We start from the raw sequence: 20532 nt of genomic DNA on the forward strand, positions 1-20532 counted from the left end.
AAGTTTCTAGCCCTTATGGTTGCAGAGAAAAGCTTGAAAACATGAAGCAAGTGCAGCCTAAAGGCTCAGAATGGAGAAGGCAAACTAAAAAGAACCCCTGCTGTATTGTTTTAAAGGTCTGACTTGTGATTTTTGAATGCTTAGAGCTCGCCAGACTGCAGTGCTGCCCTTGGACAAGCAAAGGTTAGATCCTCAAAGGTCTTTTGCCACTTAATTCCCCATAAAGTCAATGCGAGTTTGGTGCCAAAATACCTTTACGGATCTAGGCCCAGGGCTTTAACTCCAGCACCAATGTGGGGTACAGCAGAGAAAACATATGTATGTCAAGCTGCGTACAAGTCTCACAGACATATCTGAATCCTAAGGGAAACCCCTTCCTGTCTGACACCCAGGTGTAACCCCAGGACATCCTGCCCTCACCAAGCTATCAGTTGAGGCCTGGAGTGAATCCAAGGGACATTAGAATAAGCTGCCAGATTTTAGCAGCTATTTCTGTGTGAGGCCCAGGCTTTTCCTAGCTGAGAGAACTGCCCTCTGAGCTCCTGTGTGGCAGGGCGGCCAGGATGACAGTTACCTGGCCCAGCCTTCGCCGACCCCAAACACCATACAGGATGGTACAGCAGGGCCAGCCGGAGGGAAGCACCCGCTTTTGTTCTCCAGAAGGCTGGTGTCTCCCTGGGGCTCTCCCCCTCTGCCCTGTCTGGGAGAAGGGAGAGGCTGGAAGAGTGAGATAACTGGCCTTTGATGGCCCACCAGTGGGCAGATAATTATACTGAGACTTCTTGACATCTTGGGATTTTAGCAAGGCTTTGACTCAGTCCCACACCACATTCTCATAAGCAAACTAGGGAAATGCGGCCATTATATTTTCCCCGGAAACCCCGAGATGAAGCCCAGAGACTTTAGTCTCCTGAGAGCTGAAATGCTTTAGTCCAGCTGACCTGTTTTGTGCCACAGGCAGAGAACAGGAGGAATGGAGGGGCCACCTCTGCCCCAGGCCCCTGCAATGGCAGGGAACTGATTAGGTGAGACATGCCCAGCAGATCGCAGCAGCCAACCAGCACCCCGTGCTATAAAGGAAGAGAAGACTCCCTCCCCAGGTTCCTGCTAATCAGCCCTGGGGAAAAAACCCTTTCTGACCCCAAATCTGGCAATCAGTTGGACCCTGAGCACGTCAGCAGGATGTACTAGCCCAGCATGTAAGACAGAGGCATCACACAGCAGTGGTCCACCCCAACCAGCACCCCATCTTGAGATGTGGCCAATCTCTGATGCTTCAGAAGGCAAAAGAACCCAAACAGAACACAATTGTTAAATTGCGCATCAGGGCGGGGGGAGGGGAGGAATCCTTCCTGACCTCTGCAGGCAGCCAGGCGTGGAGCATGAGATTTCATAGAATCATATAATATCAGGGTTGGAAGGGACCTCAGGAGATCATCTAGTCCAACCCCCTGCTCAAAGCAGGACCAATTCCCAAATTTGGTTATGCTCATCATCCTAATGCAGCAAGTGTTGGGAGCACGTTAAGGCCAGTATGGGCAATCCTATTCTCCCCATGGCCCATGAAGGAAGGGGATGAACAGGAAATCACAGATTCCAACCAGAAGGGACCCCAGACCCTCCAGCCCCACACTCACACATACAAGCCGCAGAATTTTGCCAAGAAGACGGATCAAAGCATGTCTTTTGAAAACACAGCTAATCATGTCTGAACCACTCCAAGTCTACCACCATCCCAGGAAGTTGTTTAAAGCTGCAGCTACCAGGCTTTTCTTCTATTTCTGGGGGTGGGGGGAAGTTCCCTAGAATGACCCCTTCCTGCCCAGAGACACAGATGTTGCCCAGAGATGTACCGAGCCCTGTACCCCACAGCCCCTGGCTAGGAATCTCTGCAGTAGGAAAGCAGGCCTCTCCTGCCTCTCTCTCCCCTTTGTCAGCCTCTGAGTGTTTTTCCAAGAAGCCATTATGAAAAGCTCCGGCAGAAAGGGACACCTGGAAAAGCAGGAGCTGGATCTACTGCTCTGGCAGGATCCCAGGAAGGTGAGGGCAGCCCGGTGCAACGACCCAACCACCACTTCCAGGCTCTGGGCTGGGCGGAGGGAGTATAAAACTCTCCCACACACAAGGGTTGAAGGAGCAGGAAATTGCTAAGGTGGTGAAGGGGCCCAAGCCCCAGCTCTGCCAGTGCTTTAATCCCCCCAGCATGGAACAATACAGTGCGTGGTATGAGGGGCCCTGGCAGAGGGGCCCAGCCCAATGCAAGTTCACTTCATTTTCCCTCAGCAGCCAGCGCAATCACTAACCCCTGATTAGTGCCGGACAGGTTGGCTCTGTAGGGGCAGCTCACCACTAAAGTGGGGCAAACTCTTGCCCAGTGGGCACTCCTGAGCTGCTGCCTGCTGGCATGAGGCAGGCAGGGCTGGCACATAACAGAAAGTAGGGCTCCCCTCGCTGAATCTCTGTCACGCAAGCCACAGCCAGGGCAACTCCACCTGTAGGCGAGGGGGACTCTTCTCACAACCCTTCACAGCCAGTGCTCCTGCACTGTGCCCTGCAGCGCCTCCTGCTGGGAGAGGCAGGGTTGGATAACTTTCCTCCAGCAGCTGGGATGCTTGCCCAGGAGAATCATGGATTTAGTGAAGTTTTGGCTCTCCTTTGCTCTGTAGGGTCTCTCCCTCTCCCCCTCCTTCCCCAGCCCGGAGCAGCGCAACATCGCCCCACTGCGGTGAGGCAGGCAGTGGGGATCAAGACAAAACCAAAGAGGATGTTTCTGCACTTCCGTCAGACAGGAGTCACGCTCTGGCCTCAGCAGTGCCTCCGGCCTGCCTAGGGACATAACCCAGAAGGCTTTGGCCCTGCTCCAAACCCTGCCTCACTGGTACAATAGGACTCCATGGGAACAGATCCCCTCCTGGGATTATATCGCCAAGTGTGGCAGCGTCCCTTAAACAGCACCCAGGCAGTGCCACAGCGACTCTGTCTCAGACACTGACAGAGCTCAGTGAGGGACCTGGGCCTGCTCCCCACTGCCAGCAATGCCAGGGGCTGCAGGCTGTCCCCTTTGCTCCTGGGAATAGGCAGAATACCCGCACGGGATCCTTCTGCCTGTGCACGGCCTGCTCCGCTGTGAAACGCCCACCTCGGGTAGATCCTGGCCACAGGAACAGAAGACCCTGAACGGGGTTCCTGTGCCTGGGTGGAACAGCCCTAGGGTGGAACTGAACTTTCCAGGATCCCTGGGCCCACCTGGAACAGACCTGTGAGCAGGCGGCTGGGGGGAACAGAGCCTGAACAGGACTGCTGGGCCCGCCTGGACGCACCCCGCTGTAGCCCCTGGGAGCAGAAGAACCTGAGCTGAACCCCCATGCCCACCAGCAACAGCCTCTAGGGGAAGATGGCACAACACCGGCCCACCCCAGGCCTGCTGCCCCAAAGAGACACCCTGCTGGCAGGACCCTTCCCCTGATCACAGCCCTGCCCCTTTGCTGCCCTGGGCTATACACCAGGGTCCCCCACAGCGTGACTAGGACTCAAGCGCCTCACAAAGGCCTATGTGGGCAGAAGGCGTTGAGGTGGGGGGGGGAATGAGCAGGAAACCCCCCCTTCCTCCCAGCTGGCTCCTGCCCCCTCCCAGCCCCAGCACAACAGGCAGTGTCCTGAGTGGAAGGGCTTGTCCATTTAGCAGCACCTGCCAGAGCCAGGAGGGCTGGGCAGGGCCTTCCACACCTGTGGCTACTTCCCCCTCCTCCCTGCCCCGCTCAGTGACAGGCAGTGTGGCTCACTCTCCCACCTACCCAGCCCCAGCTCCGGCCACTGCCAGGCCTCGATACTCACGGTGATTCCTTTGGCCAAGTCCCCGCAACCACAAAGGCCCTGGGAGGCTGCCAGGCTGGTCCAGGCTGGGGAGGAAGTGCTGCTGGGTGCCAGGGATCAGGGCTAGGGATGGCTGGCCTCTCTCCACAGGGGAGCAGACAAAAAGGGGGACTGAGGATGCTCAGTGGATAAAAACAAAAGGGTTGTCGGCTGGCTGCCCCTCCTGGCTTTGTTGTTTCATTTAGCGCACAGCACAGTGAGCCAGATGGCTTCGCCCATGCTCAGTGCCACTCCAGGCTGGAGTCATGTGATGCTCTCGGCTCAGTGAGCAGGAGAGTGCTGCTGGGCTGGAGGCAGGGAAGCACAAAGCTCACACACGTACACACACGCGCGTCTAGTGCACCAGCCATCCATGCATCCATAGGCCGAGCCCCCCACATACCATCTCGATGCAGCACAGAAAGCCCACAAGCTTTCTGACCCTTGTGCAGCATAAGACACAGGAGATGACCCAGATCGCTACCCCGAGGTCTGTCCTGCAGACCCACTGTGCTGCCTTGCCCTGGGGCTGGGGCTGGGTGTCAGATCTCTTGAGGGAAGAGCACTGCACTGCTGGCGGCAATTATACCCGTTTCTCACCCTTGAGGAGGATTCCTAAATGTCCTTTCCCTCTCTGCCACCCTCACAGTTCACCCGCCTGCCCAGCTGTGGCCTGGTGACTTTTGAAGGCCCTGTGCTGTGGTGATGATGATGAAGAAGGCAAAGAAAGTCTTTGTTTCTTCCACCCAACTGACCACAAGGTTCCCAGTCAGAAGGCTTGTTCCAGGGGGTGAGGTGACCCAGCCCAGCCTGCCTCCCCTTGGGAACCAAGGCAGCATGTCCTCACTTGGAGGAATTTCCTGATTGCTTTGTCGAGAAGGTTGCTCAGGTTCAGACCAGATTGTCCAATTTCTAGCAGAAAGCAAATGCTATTTCCCCCACCCTGGGCCAGTTTTATTGGGGCAGATCCAGGAGGTAATTGGAGGTCTGCAGCCTCCAGCCTGTGGGATGGATCAGTGCTCCCACTAGCTAGGTTAAGTGGTGAGGCAAGGGCAGAGCAGATCTTTGCTGGCAAACACTTATCACCTCTGCCCAGGAGGGCCAGGTGTTAGGGGGCTTATTCCTTCACCCGCTTACTTCCCTGGTCCTTCTCGCATGAACAGAGAGCAACAATACCCAAAGTCCAAAGGTACAAACAATTCGATGTTTATTGGGGTGAACTTCCAGCAAGCATGATTCCAGTTTCCTTCCTTAGTGTCCCCCTTCCCAGCTCTGACACCACAGAGCCTTACTTGTGTCCCTATTCCCATTTCCCCCCTTAGCAAAACATGATTGCAATTGCCCCACCCCCATTACCTGTTTCTGTTCCTATTCCCCCCCGCCCCCGCACTTCCTGATTGACTGCAGACTATATAGTAAAACTTGATTTCTGCTTAGCTAAACCTTAACCAATCATTTTACTGAAATTTAACTAACCAATCCTGACATATTGTAACATGATTATTTAACCAGTTATATCCCACCATCTTAATTAGTTTACACCCAGCAAACTTAATTATACAGCAGACAGAAACAATCACAGAACCAGACAGAGACCATGCAAATAAACAATAGCAAAGTGGGAACTATCATGACAAAACAATACAGAAGTGAGGATTTCACAACTACATCTATAAAGACATAAGGGTTTCCCAGCTGTGTCTATTGATAAGTGAGTTCTTACCGAACAGAACACTATCAAACTAAATTTCCTTTTACATCCTGTAGGCTCTTCCCTTTCTCTGGAGGTGATAGATCAGATCACCTTTCTAACAGTCCCAGATTGCCTTATTTCAATGTGACTAGTTTGGAATGTGAGGATGTGACCTGTCGCTTCCCAGCTATTTAGACCACACCTGAGGGGAATTCGGTGGCCTATCAGGTTAATCAACCTACTTTAACCTGCTTTACCTTAAAAAGAAAAGGAGTACTTGTGGCACCTTAGAGACTAACCAATTTATTTGAGCATGAGCTTTCGTGAGCTACAGCTCACTTCATCGGATGCATACCGTGGAAACTGCAGCAGACTTTATATATACACAGAGAATATGAAACAATACCTCCTCCCACCCCACTGTCCTGCTGGTAATAGCTTATCTAAAGTGATCATCAGGTTAGGTCATTTCCAGCACAAATCCAGGTTTTCTCACCCTCCACCCCCCCACACAAATTCAATCTCCTGCTGGTGATAGCCCATCCAAAGTGACAACTCTTTACACAATGTGCATAATAATCAAGTTGGGCCATTTCCTGAACAAATCCAGGTTCTCTCACTCCCTCACCCCCCTCCAAAAACCCACCCCCATACACACACAAACTCACTCTCCTGCTGGTAATAGCTCATCCAAACTGACCACTCTCCAAGTTTAAATCCAAGTTAAACCAGAACATCGGGGGGGGGGGGGTAGGAAAAAAACAAGAGGAAATAGGCTACCTTGCATAATGACTTAGCCACTCCCAGTCTCTATTTAAGCCTAAATTAATAGTATCCAATTTGCAAATGAATTCCAATTCAGCAGTTTCTCGCTGGAGTCTGGATTTGAAGTTTTTTTGTTTTAAGATAGCAACCTTCATGTCTGTGATTGCGTGACCAGAGAGATTGAAGTGTTCTCCGACTGGTTTATGAATGTTATAATTCTTGACATCTGATTTGTGTCCATTTATTCTTTTACGTAGAGACTGTCCAGTTTGACCGATGTACATGGCAGAGGGGCATTGCTGGCACATGATGGCATATATCACATTGGTGGATGTGCAGGTGAACGAGCCTCTGATAGTGTGGCTGATGTTATTAGGCCCTGTGATGGTGTCCCCTGAATAGATATGTGGGCACAATTGGCAACGGGCTTTGTTGCAAGGATAAGTTCCTGGGTTAGTGGTTCTGTTGTGTGGTATGTGGTTGTTGGTGAGTATTTGCTTCAGGTTGCGGGGCTGTCTGTAGGCAAGGACTGGCCTGTCTCCCAAGATTTGTGAGAGTGTTGGGTCATCCTTTAGGATAGGTTGTAGATCCTTAATAATGCGTTGGAGGGGTTTTAGTTGGGGGCTGAAGGTGACGGCTAGTGGCGTTCTGTTATTTTCTTTGTTAGGCCTGTCCTGTAGTAGGTAACTTCTGGGAACTCTTCTGGCTCTATCAATCTGTTTCTTTACTTCTGCAGGTGGGTATTGTACTTGTAAGAAAGCTTGACAGAGATCTTGTAGGTATTTGTCTCTGTCTGAGGGGTTGGAGCAAATGCGGTTGTATCGCAGAGCTTGGCTGTAGACGATGGATCGTGTGGTGTGGTCAGGGTGAAAGCTGGAGGCATGCAGGTAGGAATAGCGGTCAGTAGGTTTCCGGTATAGGGTGGTGTTTATGTGACCATTGTTTATTAGCACTGTAGTGTCCAGGAAGTGGATCTCTTGTGTGGACTGGACCAGGCTGAGGTTGGTGGTGGGATGGAAATTGTTGAAATCATGGTGGAATTCCTCAAGGGCTTCTTTTCCATGGGTCCAGATGATGAAGATGTCATCAATATAGCGCAAGTAGAGTAGGGGCTTTAGGGGACGAGAGCTGAGGAAGCGTTGTTCTAAATCAGCCATAAAAATGTTGGCATACTGTGGGGCCATGCGGGTACCCATAGCAGTGCCGCTGATCTGAAGGTATACATTGTCCCCAAATGTGAAATAGTTATGGGTAAGGACAAAGTCACAAAGTTCAGCCACCAGGTTAGCCGTGACATTATCGGGGATAGTGTTCCTGACGGCTTGTAGTTCAGCCACCAGGTTAGCCGTGACATTATCGGGGATAGTGTTCCTGACGGCTTGTAGTCCATCTTTGTGTGGAATGTTGGTGTAGAGGGCTTCTACATCCATAGTGGCCAGGATGGTGTTATCAGGAAGATCACCGATGGATTGAAGTTTCCTCAGGAAGTCAGTGGTGTCTCGAAGGTAGCTGGGAGTGCTGGTAGCGTAGGGCCTGAGGAGGGAGTCTACATAGCCAGACAATCCTGCTGTCAGGGTGCCAATGCCTGAAATGATGGGGCGCCCAGGATTTCCAGGTTTATGGATCTTGGGTAGTAAATAGAATATCCCAGGTCGGGGTTCCAGGGGTGTGTCTGTGCGGATTTGATCTTGTGCTTTTTCAGGAAGTTTCTTGAGCAAATGCTGTAGTTGCTTTTGGTAACTCTCAGTGGGATCATAGGGTAATGGCTTGTAGAAACTCGTGTTGGAGAGCTGCCGATTTGTTTCTGAGGCTGTGGATGGCATTGCGTTCCGCATGGCTGAGGTTATGGGGCAAGTGATGCTGCTTTTCCACAATTTCAGCCTGTGCACGTCGGCGGAAGCACTCTATGTAGAAGTCCAGTCTGCTGTTTCGACCTTCAGGAGGAGTCCACCTAGAATCCTTCTTTCTGTAGTGTTGGTAGGGAGACCTCTGTGGATTAGTATGTTGTTCAGAGGTATTTTGGAAATATTCCTTGAGTCAGAGACGTCGAAAATAGGATTCTAGGTCACCACAGAACTGTATCATGTTCGTGGGGGTGGAGGGGCAGAAGGAGAGGCCCCGAGATAGAACAGCTGCTTCTGCTGGGCTGAGAGTATAGTTGGATAGGTTAAGAATATTGCTAGGTGGGTTGAGGGAACCATTGCTGTGGCCCCTTGTAGCATGTAGTAGTTTAGAAAGTTTAGTGTCCTTTTTCTTTTGTAGAGAAGCAAAGTGTGTGTTGTAAATGGCTTGTCTAGTTTTAGTAAAATCCAGCCACGAGGAAGTTTGTGTGGAAGGTTGGTTTTTTATGAGAGTATCCATTTTTGAGAGCTCATTCTTAATCTTTCCCTGTTTGCTGTAGAGGATGTTGATCAGGTGATTCCGCAGTTTCTTTGAGAGCGTGTGGCACAAGCTGTCAGCATAGTCTGTGTGGTATGTAGATTGTAATGGATTTTTTACCTTCAGTCCTTTTGGTACGATGTCCATCTGTTTGCATTTGGAAAGGAAGATGATGTCTGTCTGTATCTGTGCAAGTTTTTTCATGCAGTTGATAGATTTCCACTCCACTTTACCTTGTGCAGGGGGGGACACCCCCTCACAAAGACCCTTCAGACACTTCCCCCACTCTTAGCCCAGTGGTGATGCCCAGCATCAGTGGTGCTCTGCGCTGTTGATACAGATTGCGCTAACTCCCTGTTTGTTTCTGGCAGTGTCAGCTTCAAGCTAGCTGGAGTTCCCTTCCCCCATTAGCCTGCCAAGACCTGTTTATTTCTGGTATGGTCTGGCCCCCAGACCTGTAGTTCTGAGCACTTCACAATCTTTAATGTAGAAGCTACGATCCTCATTTTACAGACTGGGAACTAAGACATGGAGAGGCTAGATGACTTGCCCCAGATCACACAGGGAGTCTGTGACTCACCAGAGACTTGAGCCCAGGTCTCCAAGTCCAAGGCTAGTGGCCTAACCACGGGTCCACCCAATCTGTGACTTTCAGGCCACATGGCAAGGTTTTTCCTCTTCACGCCAGCTCATTTTCAAAAGCAGCCACTGATTTTGGGTGCCAGCTTGAGACACCAGGAGCCTGATTGTCCAAGGGGCCGAGCACATCTGAAAATCAGAGCCAAGGAGTCACATGCTGCAATCCCAAAAATGAAGCAGTGACTGCTTTTGTAAATGGTGGCGTCTGGCTTTTGCCTGAGGGAGGCCAGGTGCCTCCTCTGGACTGGGAAGGCAGGTGGGGGATGCGCTTTTGGGGCTGACTTTTGCTGTCTTCTAATTTGGAAGTTTGGTGGGCTGAGATCCGTTACTGGCGGACAGGGGAGGCTCAGACTGCAGTGCAGTTCTGGAACCCCCCAGAGCCTAGCGAATGCACTGGATGATTCAGTTAGAAATGCTCCTGCCTTCCTTTCCAGGAAGCGGTGACTGGCATTCAGACCCCCATAGCCCTGCATCAGCCCCCACTAACCCAGTGGGTAGGCTGCTGAGTCATGACAACAACATTTCAGGATGCCTGGGGAGGGAGAAGGGGACTGAGCCATATTTCCTCAAGGAGACGACTCCTTCCCACACCCACTGCTCCCCATCTCAGACTGATGAGGGAGGCATGACAGGAAATAATTGAGAGGAGGAATGTGGGGGGCAATGACGTTTCCAGCTGGTGACAGATGTCAGCCTATTTGGTGGGTGGAGCGAAAGAAAATGAAAGGCCCACCCCCATCAGGTGTGGGTGGGGCCACACAATATAGATAACAAGTGAGTACATTTTGACAGCCCTGGAGACCTCTTTATACGCAGAGTAGGAACAGCTCAGAGCAAGCTTCTCCAGCCACGTGCCTCTGTCCTGAGCGGGAGGGGGGGAACCACCCCCATGGAAGAGAGGGCAGTGCAGCCTCCATGGCCTCTCCAGTGCCTGACCTTGCTGCTGAGGATGCCAGCCAGTGCCAATCACAGTGAAGGTTTTGTCAAGTGTCCCCGGGAGCTGGACTGAGACCCAGCAAACTAATTTCACGCAGGCCACTGAATCACCCCCAGATGGGAACAGCTAGACAAGTTTGTGAGGGGGTGCTTGTGATGGTAGGGGCAGGGCTTGGCAGCCCTTGGATTCCCTTCTGGTGGATGTCTGATGTTCCATGCTTCAGAGCTTTAGCAGCTCACCTACAGACGTCAGGACTGGATTCCCCTCAGTGTATTCTGGCATTTTTTGGTCTCCTTCCTCTGAAACATGAGGGATGGCCACAGCTGCAGAGGGGACTCTGGGCGGGGTGGGCCAGGCTATGAGGTGGCACTGAGCACTGTCTCTCTTGGGTGCTTGGCTGGCTGGTTCTTCCCACATGCTCAGAGTCTCACTGATCACCATATGGGGGGTCAGGAAGGAATTTTTCCCCAGGGCCAATAGGCACAGACCTGGGGGGCTTTCACCTTCCTCTGCAGCGTGTGAGTGCAGGTCACTTGCCAGGATTACCTGGGTATATCTCATTAACCACTTCCATGCCGCTCGGTCCCTCCTAGCACTCCCTGTGGCAAAGAACAGTCTAGGCTCCTGTGGGCTGACCCTTTACTCTCGGTTCTGTTGGTGGGTTTAGCATGCGGGTGCTGGTGACCTGTGATATACAGGAGGTCAGACTGGGTGATCTGAGCCTTTCTAGCCTTAAACTCTCTGACTCTTTGAGTTGTTGCACCCAACAGGGCAGCCTACAGTGTTGAGGATGAGCATGCAGGCGGGCAACTCCTCTGTCTGGGCATTACCAGGATGCTTCTTCAGACTCTGAGCCTTAGCCTGCATCCTGACCATGGGGATCCAAGAGGTGTTGTGGGAGCGGGGGGTAGCTGCAGTGGGCAGTAGGAATGTCCCACAGAATTTCTCCTGTGCTGGGGACTTCTTCAGGAGGTTGGGGAGTCTTCTTCTGGGGGCCTGGCAGCCTTCTGGCCACAGCACCCTGTGAGTTGCCCCTCTCGTCCAGTAATCTCCTTTGTCAGCAGGTTCAGGACTCAGCGTGTGTGACCCTGACAGCCTGGAGCGTTCCAGCCTCCCCATGGGCACAATTAACGCTCAGTTCCGCAGGAAGGGTGGCACAGCGAGATGTGGGCTGGCACTGGGAGCTGAGTCTGGCTCACAGCTCTTCAGTTATTCCAGACTTGCCCTGCGGTGGCTGGAAACAGCCTTGGCCACTTCCCCTCGCCACCCCTCCCAGAGGAGCTCTCACCATGGCATTGGGCCCTCACAGACAGCCAAGAGGTGAAGGGGCATCGCCTGACGCTGGGGCTTGTTAGGAGGGTGTTGATTAGGAACCCGAGTTGCAGAGGCCGTGGGTGGGTGATGTAAACAATGGAGGGTGTGTGGCTGTAGCAGCGGCACTGCCTCCAGAGCACCCCCTCATGGCAGGAAAGTGCCCCTGCAGCCTCAGTTGCCCCCTCCCCAAAGACTCTTTTGGGCTGAGAACCCCCTTGTCACAGGGTAGTTTATTATTGTGCACATCTCAAATGTGTCAGCTTCCATCCCATCTCTGCTGCCTTTTGTCACCTCGATTCTTCTTCAGTGCCCAAGAAGGGGTGGGGTTTCTGGGCTTCTCCCCATCATCCCCAGCTCCCTGCCCCTTGCACAGGGCCATGGCCGCAGGGCACTCCCTGGACTTCCTTCACCCCAGCAATCTCAGAGACTGGCAGGACACATCCCCTTGGCTTCCTTCAGCTGCCGTTCTCTCTGGGTTCCCTGCTCCTCACACCCAACAGGGGCACAGGGACCTCCCTGGACTGTCCTCTGGCTCCAGAGTCTCCACCCCCCAGGCCTCATCCTTATCTATCCCAGAGGCCTGGTGGGACATATGTCCCCTCTTCATTTTTCCCTACCTGGGAAGAGGAGTTCACCATGGCACAGGCAGGGTTGAGACCCATTTCCTGTGACCCACAACCACCCTGTGATGGTGTTACTGACAGCAGAGGTAGTGGACTCCTCCTACCACAGTCTGTCCCCAGAGCACACCAGCCAGACTTGGGTCAGCTGGAATACAGGCACAACAATCATGAGTTTCAATTGACTTAATCACCAAAGAATCACACTCTGGCTCCAGGGATGGGTGTGTGCACATGTATGTTCACTGGGTAACAGAAGGTGGCCTTCCCCTGCTCACTGTCTTAGATGACCGCCCAGTGTTATGAGATGGGCATGACCACAGAGGAAGGGCTGGCTGTGAGGCTGGCTCTATGGCAGTACTGGAAGGTCACCATGCTGTGGGTCCTACCTCTGTTTCTGCTTTGTCAAGCATCCAAAAGTCCTGCCCTGAACACACACAACATGTACCAGAGAATAACACGGCCACCATGCTGGCTGCCAATCCACAGGGCCAGCTCTGCCTCCTATACCCCCTGCCTCCTCCTGGGGCACAAACTGTATCAAACTACCCACAGCCCCTGAGGAGGAGCAACTGTGAAAGGAATGAAATAGGAAACCCAGGGGCTGGCCACCTGTGGGCATTAAAGATTCCAAGTCCCTTTCCATAAGTTCAGTAGTGTTAGCCAGATGCCCTGGTGTAGTGGAGTGCCCCCTGGTCAAGTGTGTGCATGCCTGCAGTTCTCAATTTCTCAGCTCATGGTGCCCCCAGGCAGCCACTGTGCTTGTCAGGTGGGTCTTCGGTGACACAGCACAGTCCGTGTGCAAACAAACAAAACAAACCCCTTCTGGGGTAGGCTGTCCAACCAGGCCAATCTCAAAGACTTCGGTAATATCCTGTAGCCCTCCCCAGGCTCAGTTCCTTCACAGCTCAAGAGGGCCCATCACAGCAGCCCACCTGCTGGCAACGTCTCTGTCACCCTCCCCAGGCTCTAGTCTTCAGTCTGACCAAGAGGGCCTATCTCAGTACCCTAGCTGGCCAGCTTGCGTGAGAAGGTGCCTGCTCTGGCATGGAGCAGCACCCCCCAGGGCTTTCTCCCTGGAAGCTCTTAGCCTGCCCTTTAGTCCTCTGACACCAACTCTCTAGCTGGGTCAGTCTCAGTTCAGACCCCTTCCAGGGGATAGCCGGTCCAAGTACAGTCCCTTTCCTGGGCCTGTCTAAACTCCTTTCTCTCAGGGCACACTACTACCCCAAATGGCTGCTGGTGGCAGAGGGAGACCCACACCCACCCACTACTCCAGGTCCCAGCCCAGGGACCCTCTAAGTAGCAGCCACACACCCCATGCCTTTAACAAACTGCTTTTCCCTGGGCCACTTCCCCGTAGCCCAGTGGTGAGCAACCCACGGGCTGCACGCAGCCTATCAGGGTAACCAAGCAGCTGGTGGCCACCAGAACCTTTGTTTACATTTGTACAGCTGCCCGCTGTTCCCAGTGGCCACAGTTTGCCATTCCTGGCCAATGGGAGCTGTGGAAATCAGTGTGGGCCTGATGAGCTGCAGGCAGCCGTGCAAATATAAATAAATGCTCTGGTGGCCCACCAGCTGCTTGCTTACCCTGACGGGCCATGTGCAGCCTGCAGGTTGCCCACCACTGCCATAGCCTGTCTTAATTGAGTCCTGGCAGCCAGCCAGAAGCTATTCCCTCACTTTACCGGGCCCTGCCAACAACTACCAGCCTCAGCCCTTGCAATCCCTGCAGCCAGCCAGGAGCACCACTTGCTCACCAGTGCCTGCAAACAGACTGATCTAGCCAGTCCTTTCAGCTCTAGCAGCCAGCCAGGAACACCTTTTACATCCCCAGGCCCTGCAAACAGACTGAACTCTGCCCCTGCAGCTCCTTTCATATGAGCCTGCTGGGCCCTCATTGGCTGCTCCCTGCAACCTCTCAGATTGGCGGCTTCCCCTGCAGCCACTCTAGCCTGCTTGGAGGACCTCTCCACTGCTCCTTTCCTGGGATGGGTGTGGCAGGACCCTGAGTCTCCAGTCCACTCTTTCACATCTGGACAATTTCTAACTCAGGTAACTACACTCAGCCAAGGAAACCCTCCAGAGATTCATTTTTCTCCTTCACTTCCTATCCTAAACCATGTTGCTGGGTGCTGTTAAACAGCTGTCAGGTTCTGCCCCAGAGGGGCTGCACTTCAGTGGTCGGTGAAATTATACATATAAAGGAGATTAATATTAGCCTTGGGATCCTTCTGGATAAAAGGTGCTATATATTTGTGCCACTAGCATTTAGACAGATTTGCCATAATCATAATTAATAATAACCACTTAGCTCCATTTCAATGCAGCAATGTTGGACACAGGATTCTCCTTCACTTCCTACCCTGATCTGTTCGGTAGCATTGCTGTGTGCTGGTAAACAGCTGCAAGGCTACTCCTCAGCTGCAGCTGCGTTTCGGAGGTATGTGAAGCACTGTATGTAGAGTCAGTACAAGTCATGTCGTCAAGGGCTTATGAATCTTTGGCATGTTGTGCAGCTGACAGTTGTTGTCACGATTATCCTCCACTTCACTTGTAGATGGGCATATGAGGTAAATCAAGTGGAAAGGAAATCTTGTTTGCCTGCAGAAGTGCTGCTGGGGCTGGTTCAGGGATTCAAAATACAGAGTGGGAAGCAAATTATCCTGTGCCATGATGAGCAAAGGTACTTGCCTTAAGAGACATCTTCCTGGATTATGCCGTACCAAGGAACAGCATGGGCTTGGTGCTCCTCTCAGTTACACTGGTGTAAATCAGGAATAAGTGTTGCCAACTCTCCTGATTCTGTTGCGAGTCTCATGACCCTTGGGGTTTTGCTGAAAGCCCCAGCTCCTGGAGTCACATGAATACACCAGAATCTGAACTTCCAAATCAGTACAAAATTGAGTTCCTAACACCTATGATTCCAGAGAAAAGCTTGAAAAAGTGACCCCCTAAAGAATCAAAGGCCAGACAGCAAATAAAAAGCACTCTGAGTGTACCGTCATTAATATATTGTGATTTTTAAGACAATCTCATGATTTTGGGAAAGGGGAACATTAGGTAGGTATTTAAAGGGCCAGCAGCCAGTTGTTCCCACTGGGTGGCCCCAAGGAAATGAGTTGGAGGACTGTCATGCTTTTGGAAAGCGTGGGGTCAGCACTGACAACGCACTGCAGCCAGTGACATTCTGCCCGCAAGAAACCTGCTTACGCCCCAACAAGTTGCCTTCCAAGGGGCCCAGCCAGCAAGCTCCTGGTGTGGGGATCCCTAGGGTCAAGTGCTCCAACTCCTCGTTGGACCTATGGACTACAAGATTCTGTTTCAGACAGACTGAAACATAGACCAGTTTTTCATGACAATTTGCAGAAACCCCAGAGGGTCCAGCAGGGTCTTTTCATTCACCACAGGGACAGTGGGGCTGGTCCAGGACCCCAGGTTCCAGAACCTGTGGGCACTAGGAAAGTACCTCTGGGGACACAGCTAACTAGGACACAGGGAGGGCAAATGTTTTCCCCACTCCTGGGACAGATTTTCCTCATGACACACCAGCTCCAGCACGGGGCCAAGCTCGTGCAGAAACCAGCAGCTCCTGAAAGAGATGAAGACGGTCCTGGTTCAGGAAGTTGAAGAAATGTTGATATGGGGGGTAATCGAGGAATCCCATAGCCCTGCGGTGTAGTCTTGGGTCCCAAACCCAAAGGGGCTGTCTGGGTCACTGTAGACTTCAGACAGGTCGATGCCAGTCCATGCCCCAGGTGGATGATTTACCACATTGCCTCAGCCAAGCCCAATATAGCACCATGTTGCTCTGACAAGGGCCTATTGGCAGGTTCCTCTTTCTCCCGACTCCCAGAAAAAAACAGCATTTGCTAGCCTAGTAGGCTTGTTCCACACCATCACAATGGCTTTGGGGTGACGTGGGGCCCTGGCCGCCTTCCATAGGTTGATGGACTGGGTGTTACGACCTCAGTATTGCTACATGGTGCCATGGCTCAAGGATGCTGTCATCTGCTGCCGAGACAGGTTTACTCACCATCAGAATCTGGCTGCAGACCTACAGTCCACACGAGAGACCCATCTCACAGCAAACCCTAGGGAGCCTCAGGAGGGCCAGGTAGACAAGCGAGAAACAAAGGATTTGGGATCTCTAATGGGTACAATCCCTCATCAATAAGGCAGAGGCAAATAGAAAACAGTTGTGGGGTCTAGAAAGCTGTTACCTGTGGTCTGTGTCAGATTTTGTTTCCCTGGCAGCACCCCTCATGGACCCCATCAAAAAGTCAGCAAGTCCCCTGCTCACACACAGTGTGACCAGGCCCTCCGAGAGCTAAAGCAGATTCTCTGTAGTAAGTCCCTTTGCCCAGCCCAGATTTCACATATTTTATGGACAGATGCTTCACACCAGGGAATCGGGAGGAACGCCGTTGAGATGAATGGCGCAGCACTGGGGTGCAATTGGGGCGGGGAGGCAGGGAGGGGAAACAGGTCTAGTGTCACTATTCCACCGGTAAACAGCAGCTTCCACGAGAGAGATGCTCGCTGTTCTGGAAAAATGGCAAGTGTAATAGATATTTCCTAAAAACCATGATTTGGGGATTTCAGTGAACTATCTGCCCATGGCCAGGTGCACCCCAGGATCCTTCAGGGGGTTAATTTATTTGTCATTTCTTTCTGTCTCTCCACTGTGCTGTGCGTATTTGTTCCTGAAGCAAAGTCCGCAGAGCCTCTGCAGGAGCCATTGCGGGTCTGACGCTGCAGAAAGGGACAGCTCCCACACCTAACTACCAGCCATTGGCACAGACAAGAGTCCATCTGGGAGCAGCAATCCCATGCCCAGGGTCATCGTGTCATGGCAGGACACTGACTCTCCAGCCAGCCCAGCCCAGCACATGCACTCACCTCTCACACAGACAGATGGACACAGAGCCAGACAGAAAAGGGCAAAAGCACATTAACTATACTTAACTGGGCTAATACTAGAGACAGCTCTTGCTAATAAGGAGAATTCTAATAATAAGTAGCTGAGACTGATAAATAGTTAATAGTAAATACAACTCATAGAGTCAAATAATAATTACTATTTAATGTAGTTATCGGTAATAAATCATTATTAATCATAAAAATGCTGTAATCCTAAATAGTTAATAATAATAGATAACAATAAGAACTAGCTATTTCTAGTCGCTATTAAGAATCCAGTCTCTGAGCCCTATCGAATATCAACCCCAGCTCCAGTCCCTCTCTGTCCTGTCTCTCTCTGGAGGGCACTGGCTTTGTGCTCCATGGGGCAGGGGCTTGCTGCAGGGGCTCCTACCCTCCAGTGCGATCTCCCACAGACCTAGGTAGGAAGCAAAGCCAGACCCTGACTCAGATGCTCCGGGCAACCTTGGGCTCTCATCTCCCCCTCACTACAGCCTGAGGAACTCATGCCCCAACATGCTGGTTTAAAGGGACCCCAGAAACAGGCCCCTCTGCAGCTGCACTGGCCCCTAGGGGTAATGGGCCCTCAGGCATCAGGGCATAAGTCGATCCCCACAGGGGTCAGGAAAGGTCCCCCCCTCCTCACAGCTGCATCATGAGCTCCCCTCACCTGGCGCAGGGGGCTCAGCTAGGGGCAGGATCCCAGCCTGAGGGACCCTTGATCCAGCCTGTGATGGTCAATGCTGTGTCCCTGCAGCGGGCTGGCAACACCCCACTCCTCCCCCCTCCCCGTGATTTCCTTCCAAACACATCGCTCTCCCCAGGGCCCCCAGAGCCCAGCCCTGAGGGGCACACGAGTTCCAGCCCCACTCAGCACAGAGGAGCTGGGAGAGGCAGACTCAGGCTGGGCCTCCATCCCCAGTTGCTCCAGCTCCCCCTCTGCTCGCCATGGCTTGGGCCATGGGGGGAGCTGGGAGCCTTTATTTCTCCTCCATTAGCATTTAAGGGGAAGGCATATGCTTCCACTCCCCATCCTGGTCTCTTTCCCGCTGTCCTGCTTCTCCAGGGTGCTTCGGTGAAACAGGCCTGCCCCTCCAGCACATCCACAGCACCTTTGGGGGTGAGTTCCTGCCCCCACCCTATTCTGCAGCAGCAGACCCAGCCCCCCTGCTGCCTCGCCCGGACTCTTTTCCCCGCTTTCCCTCCCCCCCGAGGCCCCTTGCTAACCACCTGGCATTGGGTATTTTAGGAAAGAGCCACCCAGCTCAAGCGATCGGCCAGAGCAGGCACAGTGAACAGAGAAACCCCCAGCTGGGAGCCAGGGACGAAATAACAAGGGTCCTGCTGGGGCCAGAGCCGCTACAGCTGGGGAGGATCCAGCTGAGGCTGGGGAGGTGGGGGACCAGGAGCAGACGTAACCGCACCCCAGATGGTAGCCACACAAGGCCAGTGCGGCTGGGGGGCCAACACAGGGGCCTCCCATCATGTCTCCATAGGGCCCTGGGGAGAGCACTCCTGGGACACGGCACTTGGCTCTGGGCCCCCCCACCCATGGATGATGGCGGCAAAGGGCTGGGGAGCAAAGAAGGGGATGGAGTGCCAGACTAACAAGGAGAGAGCAAATGAGCCCCTGGGTCTCTGAGGCTGAGCAATGGCTCAGTGGGGATTCCAAGGGGGAGAACTCAGGGGATGGGAATGAAGGAAGCAAAGGCAAAGTGACGGCTCTTCCTGCTGGTGAGATCTGTGGGCCTGTGGCAAAGTCTCTAGAGGGAGGCACCAGGAGCCATGGCAAGGGATTGAAAATGGGGCTGGAGGAACCAACGGCCAATCTCCTGTGTCAAGACCCTGGGGAGAGGGACCCCCCAAGGCCTGACAGGCCTTTGAAGTGTTCTGGCTCCCATTGAGTTCTTGGGAAATGGAGGAAGGATCTATGCGCTTCTTTATGGGTGTGACCCATGGCTAGAAAGGGTTAAACATCCTGCAAAATAAATAACCCTCAAAAGAAAATTTTTCCCTGGAAAAATAATGGAGCAGGTCCTCAAGGAATCAATTCTGAAGCACTTAGAGGAGAAGAAAGTAATCAGGAACAGTCAGCATGGATTCACCAAGGGCAAGTCATGCCTGACTAATCTAATTGCCTTCTATGACAAGATAACTGGCTCTGTGGATGAGGGGAAAGCGGTGGATGTGTTGTTCCTTGACTTTAGCAAAGCTTTTGACACAGTCTCCCACAGTATTCTTGCTAGCAAGTTAAAGAAGTATGGGCTGGATGAATGGACGATAAGGTGGATAGAAAGTTGGCTAGATTGTCGGGCTCAACAGGTAGTGATCAATGGCTCCATGTCTAGTTGGCAGCCGGTATCAAGTGGAGTGCCCCAAGGGTCGGTCCTCGGGCCGGTTTTGTTCAATATCTTCATAAATGATCTGGAGGATGGTGTGGATTGCACCCTCAGCAAGTTTGCAGATGACACTAAACTGGGAGGAGAGGTAGATATGCTGGAGGGTAGGGATAGGATACAGAGGGACCTAGACAAATTAGAGGATTGAGCCAAAAGAAATCTGATGAGGTTCAACAAGGACAAGTGCAGAGTCCTGCACTTAGGATGGAAGAATCCCATGCACCGCTACAGACTAGGGACCGAATGGCTAGGCAGCAGTTCAGCAGAAAAGGACCTAGGGGTTACAGTGGATGAGAAGCTAGATATGAGTCAACAGTGTGCCCTTGTTGCCAAGAAGGCCAATGGCATTTTGGGATGTATACGTAGGGGCATTGCCGGCAGATCGAGAGATGTGATCGTTCCCCTCTATTCGACATTGGTGAGGCCTCATCTGGAGTACTGTGTCCAGTTTTGGGCCCCACACTACAAGAAAGATGTGGAAAAATTGGAGGGAGTCCAGTGGAGGGCAACAAAAATGATTAGGGGACTGGAACATATGACTTATGAGGAGAGGCTGAGGGAACTGGGATTGTTTAGTCTGCGGAAGAGAAGAATGAGGGGGGATTTGATAGCTGCTTTCAACTACCTGAAAGGGGGTTCCAAAGAGGATGGATCTAGACTGTTCTCAGTGGTAGCAGATGACAGAACAAGGAGTAATGGTCTCAAGTTGCAGTGGGGGAGGTTTAGGTTGGATATTAGGAAAAACTTTTTCACTAGGAGGGTGGTGAAACCCTGGAATGCGTTACCTAGGGAGGTGGTGGAATCTCCTTCCTTAGATATTTTTAAGGTCAGGCTTGACAAAGCCCTGGCTGGGATGATTTAGTTGGGGATTGGTCCTGCTTTGAGCAGGGGGTTGGACTAGATGACCTCCTGAGGTCCCTTCCAACCCTGATATTCTATGATTCTATGATTCTATGACATGTGGGGAGATAATATCTGTGTTTTTGTGTATTTACATATGTATGAGTCC

The 20532-nt window shown here is 52.4% G+C and overlaps 1 protein-coding gene across 1 annotated transcript in view; it reads right to left on the reverse strand.

The window, feature by feature from the left end:
* PARP6 (poly(ADP-ribose) polymerase family member 6) overlaps positions 1-11132 on the reverse strand; it is a 66581-nt gene extending 55449 nt beyond the window's left edge. The window contains exon 1 of the mRNA XM_077828838.1: positions 11046-11132. Within this exon, the coding sequence (XP_077684964.1) occupies positions 11046-11132 (87 nt within the window). The remainder of the gene's footprint in view (positions 1-11045) is intronic.
* Positions 11133-20532: the final 9400 nt, after the last annotated feature.

Source organism: Eretmochelys imbricata, chromosome 10, assembly GCF_965152235.1.
Source record: "Eretmochelys imbricata isolate rEreImb1 chromosome 10, rEreImb1.hap1, whole genome shotgun sequence".
NCBI lineage: Eukaryota > Metazoa > Chordata > Testudines > Cheloniidae > Eretmochelys > Eretmochelys imbricata.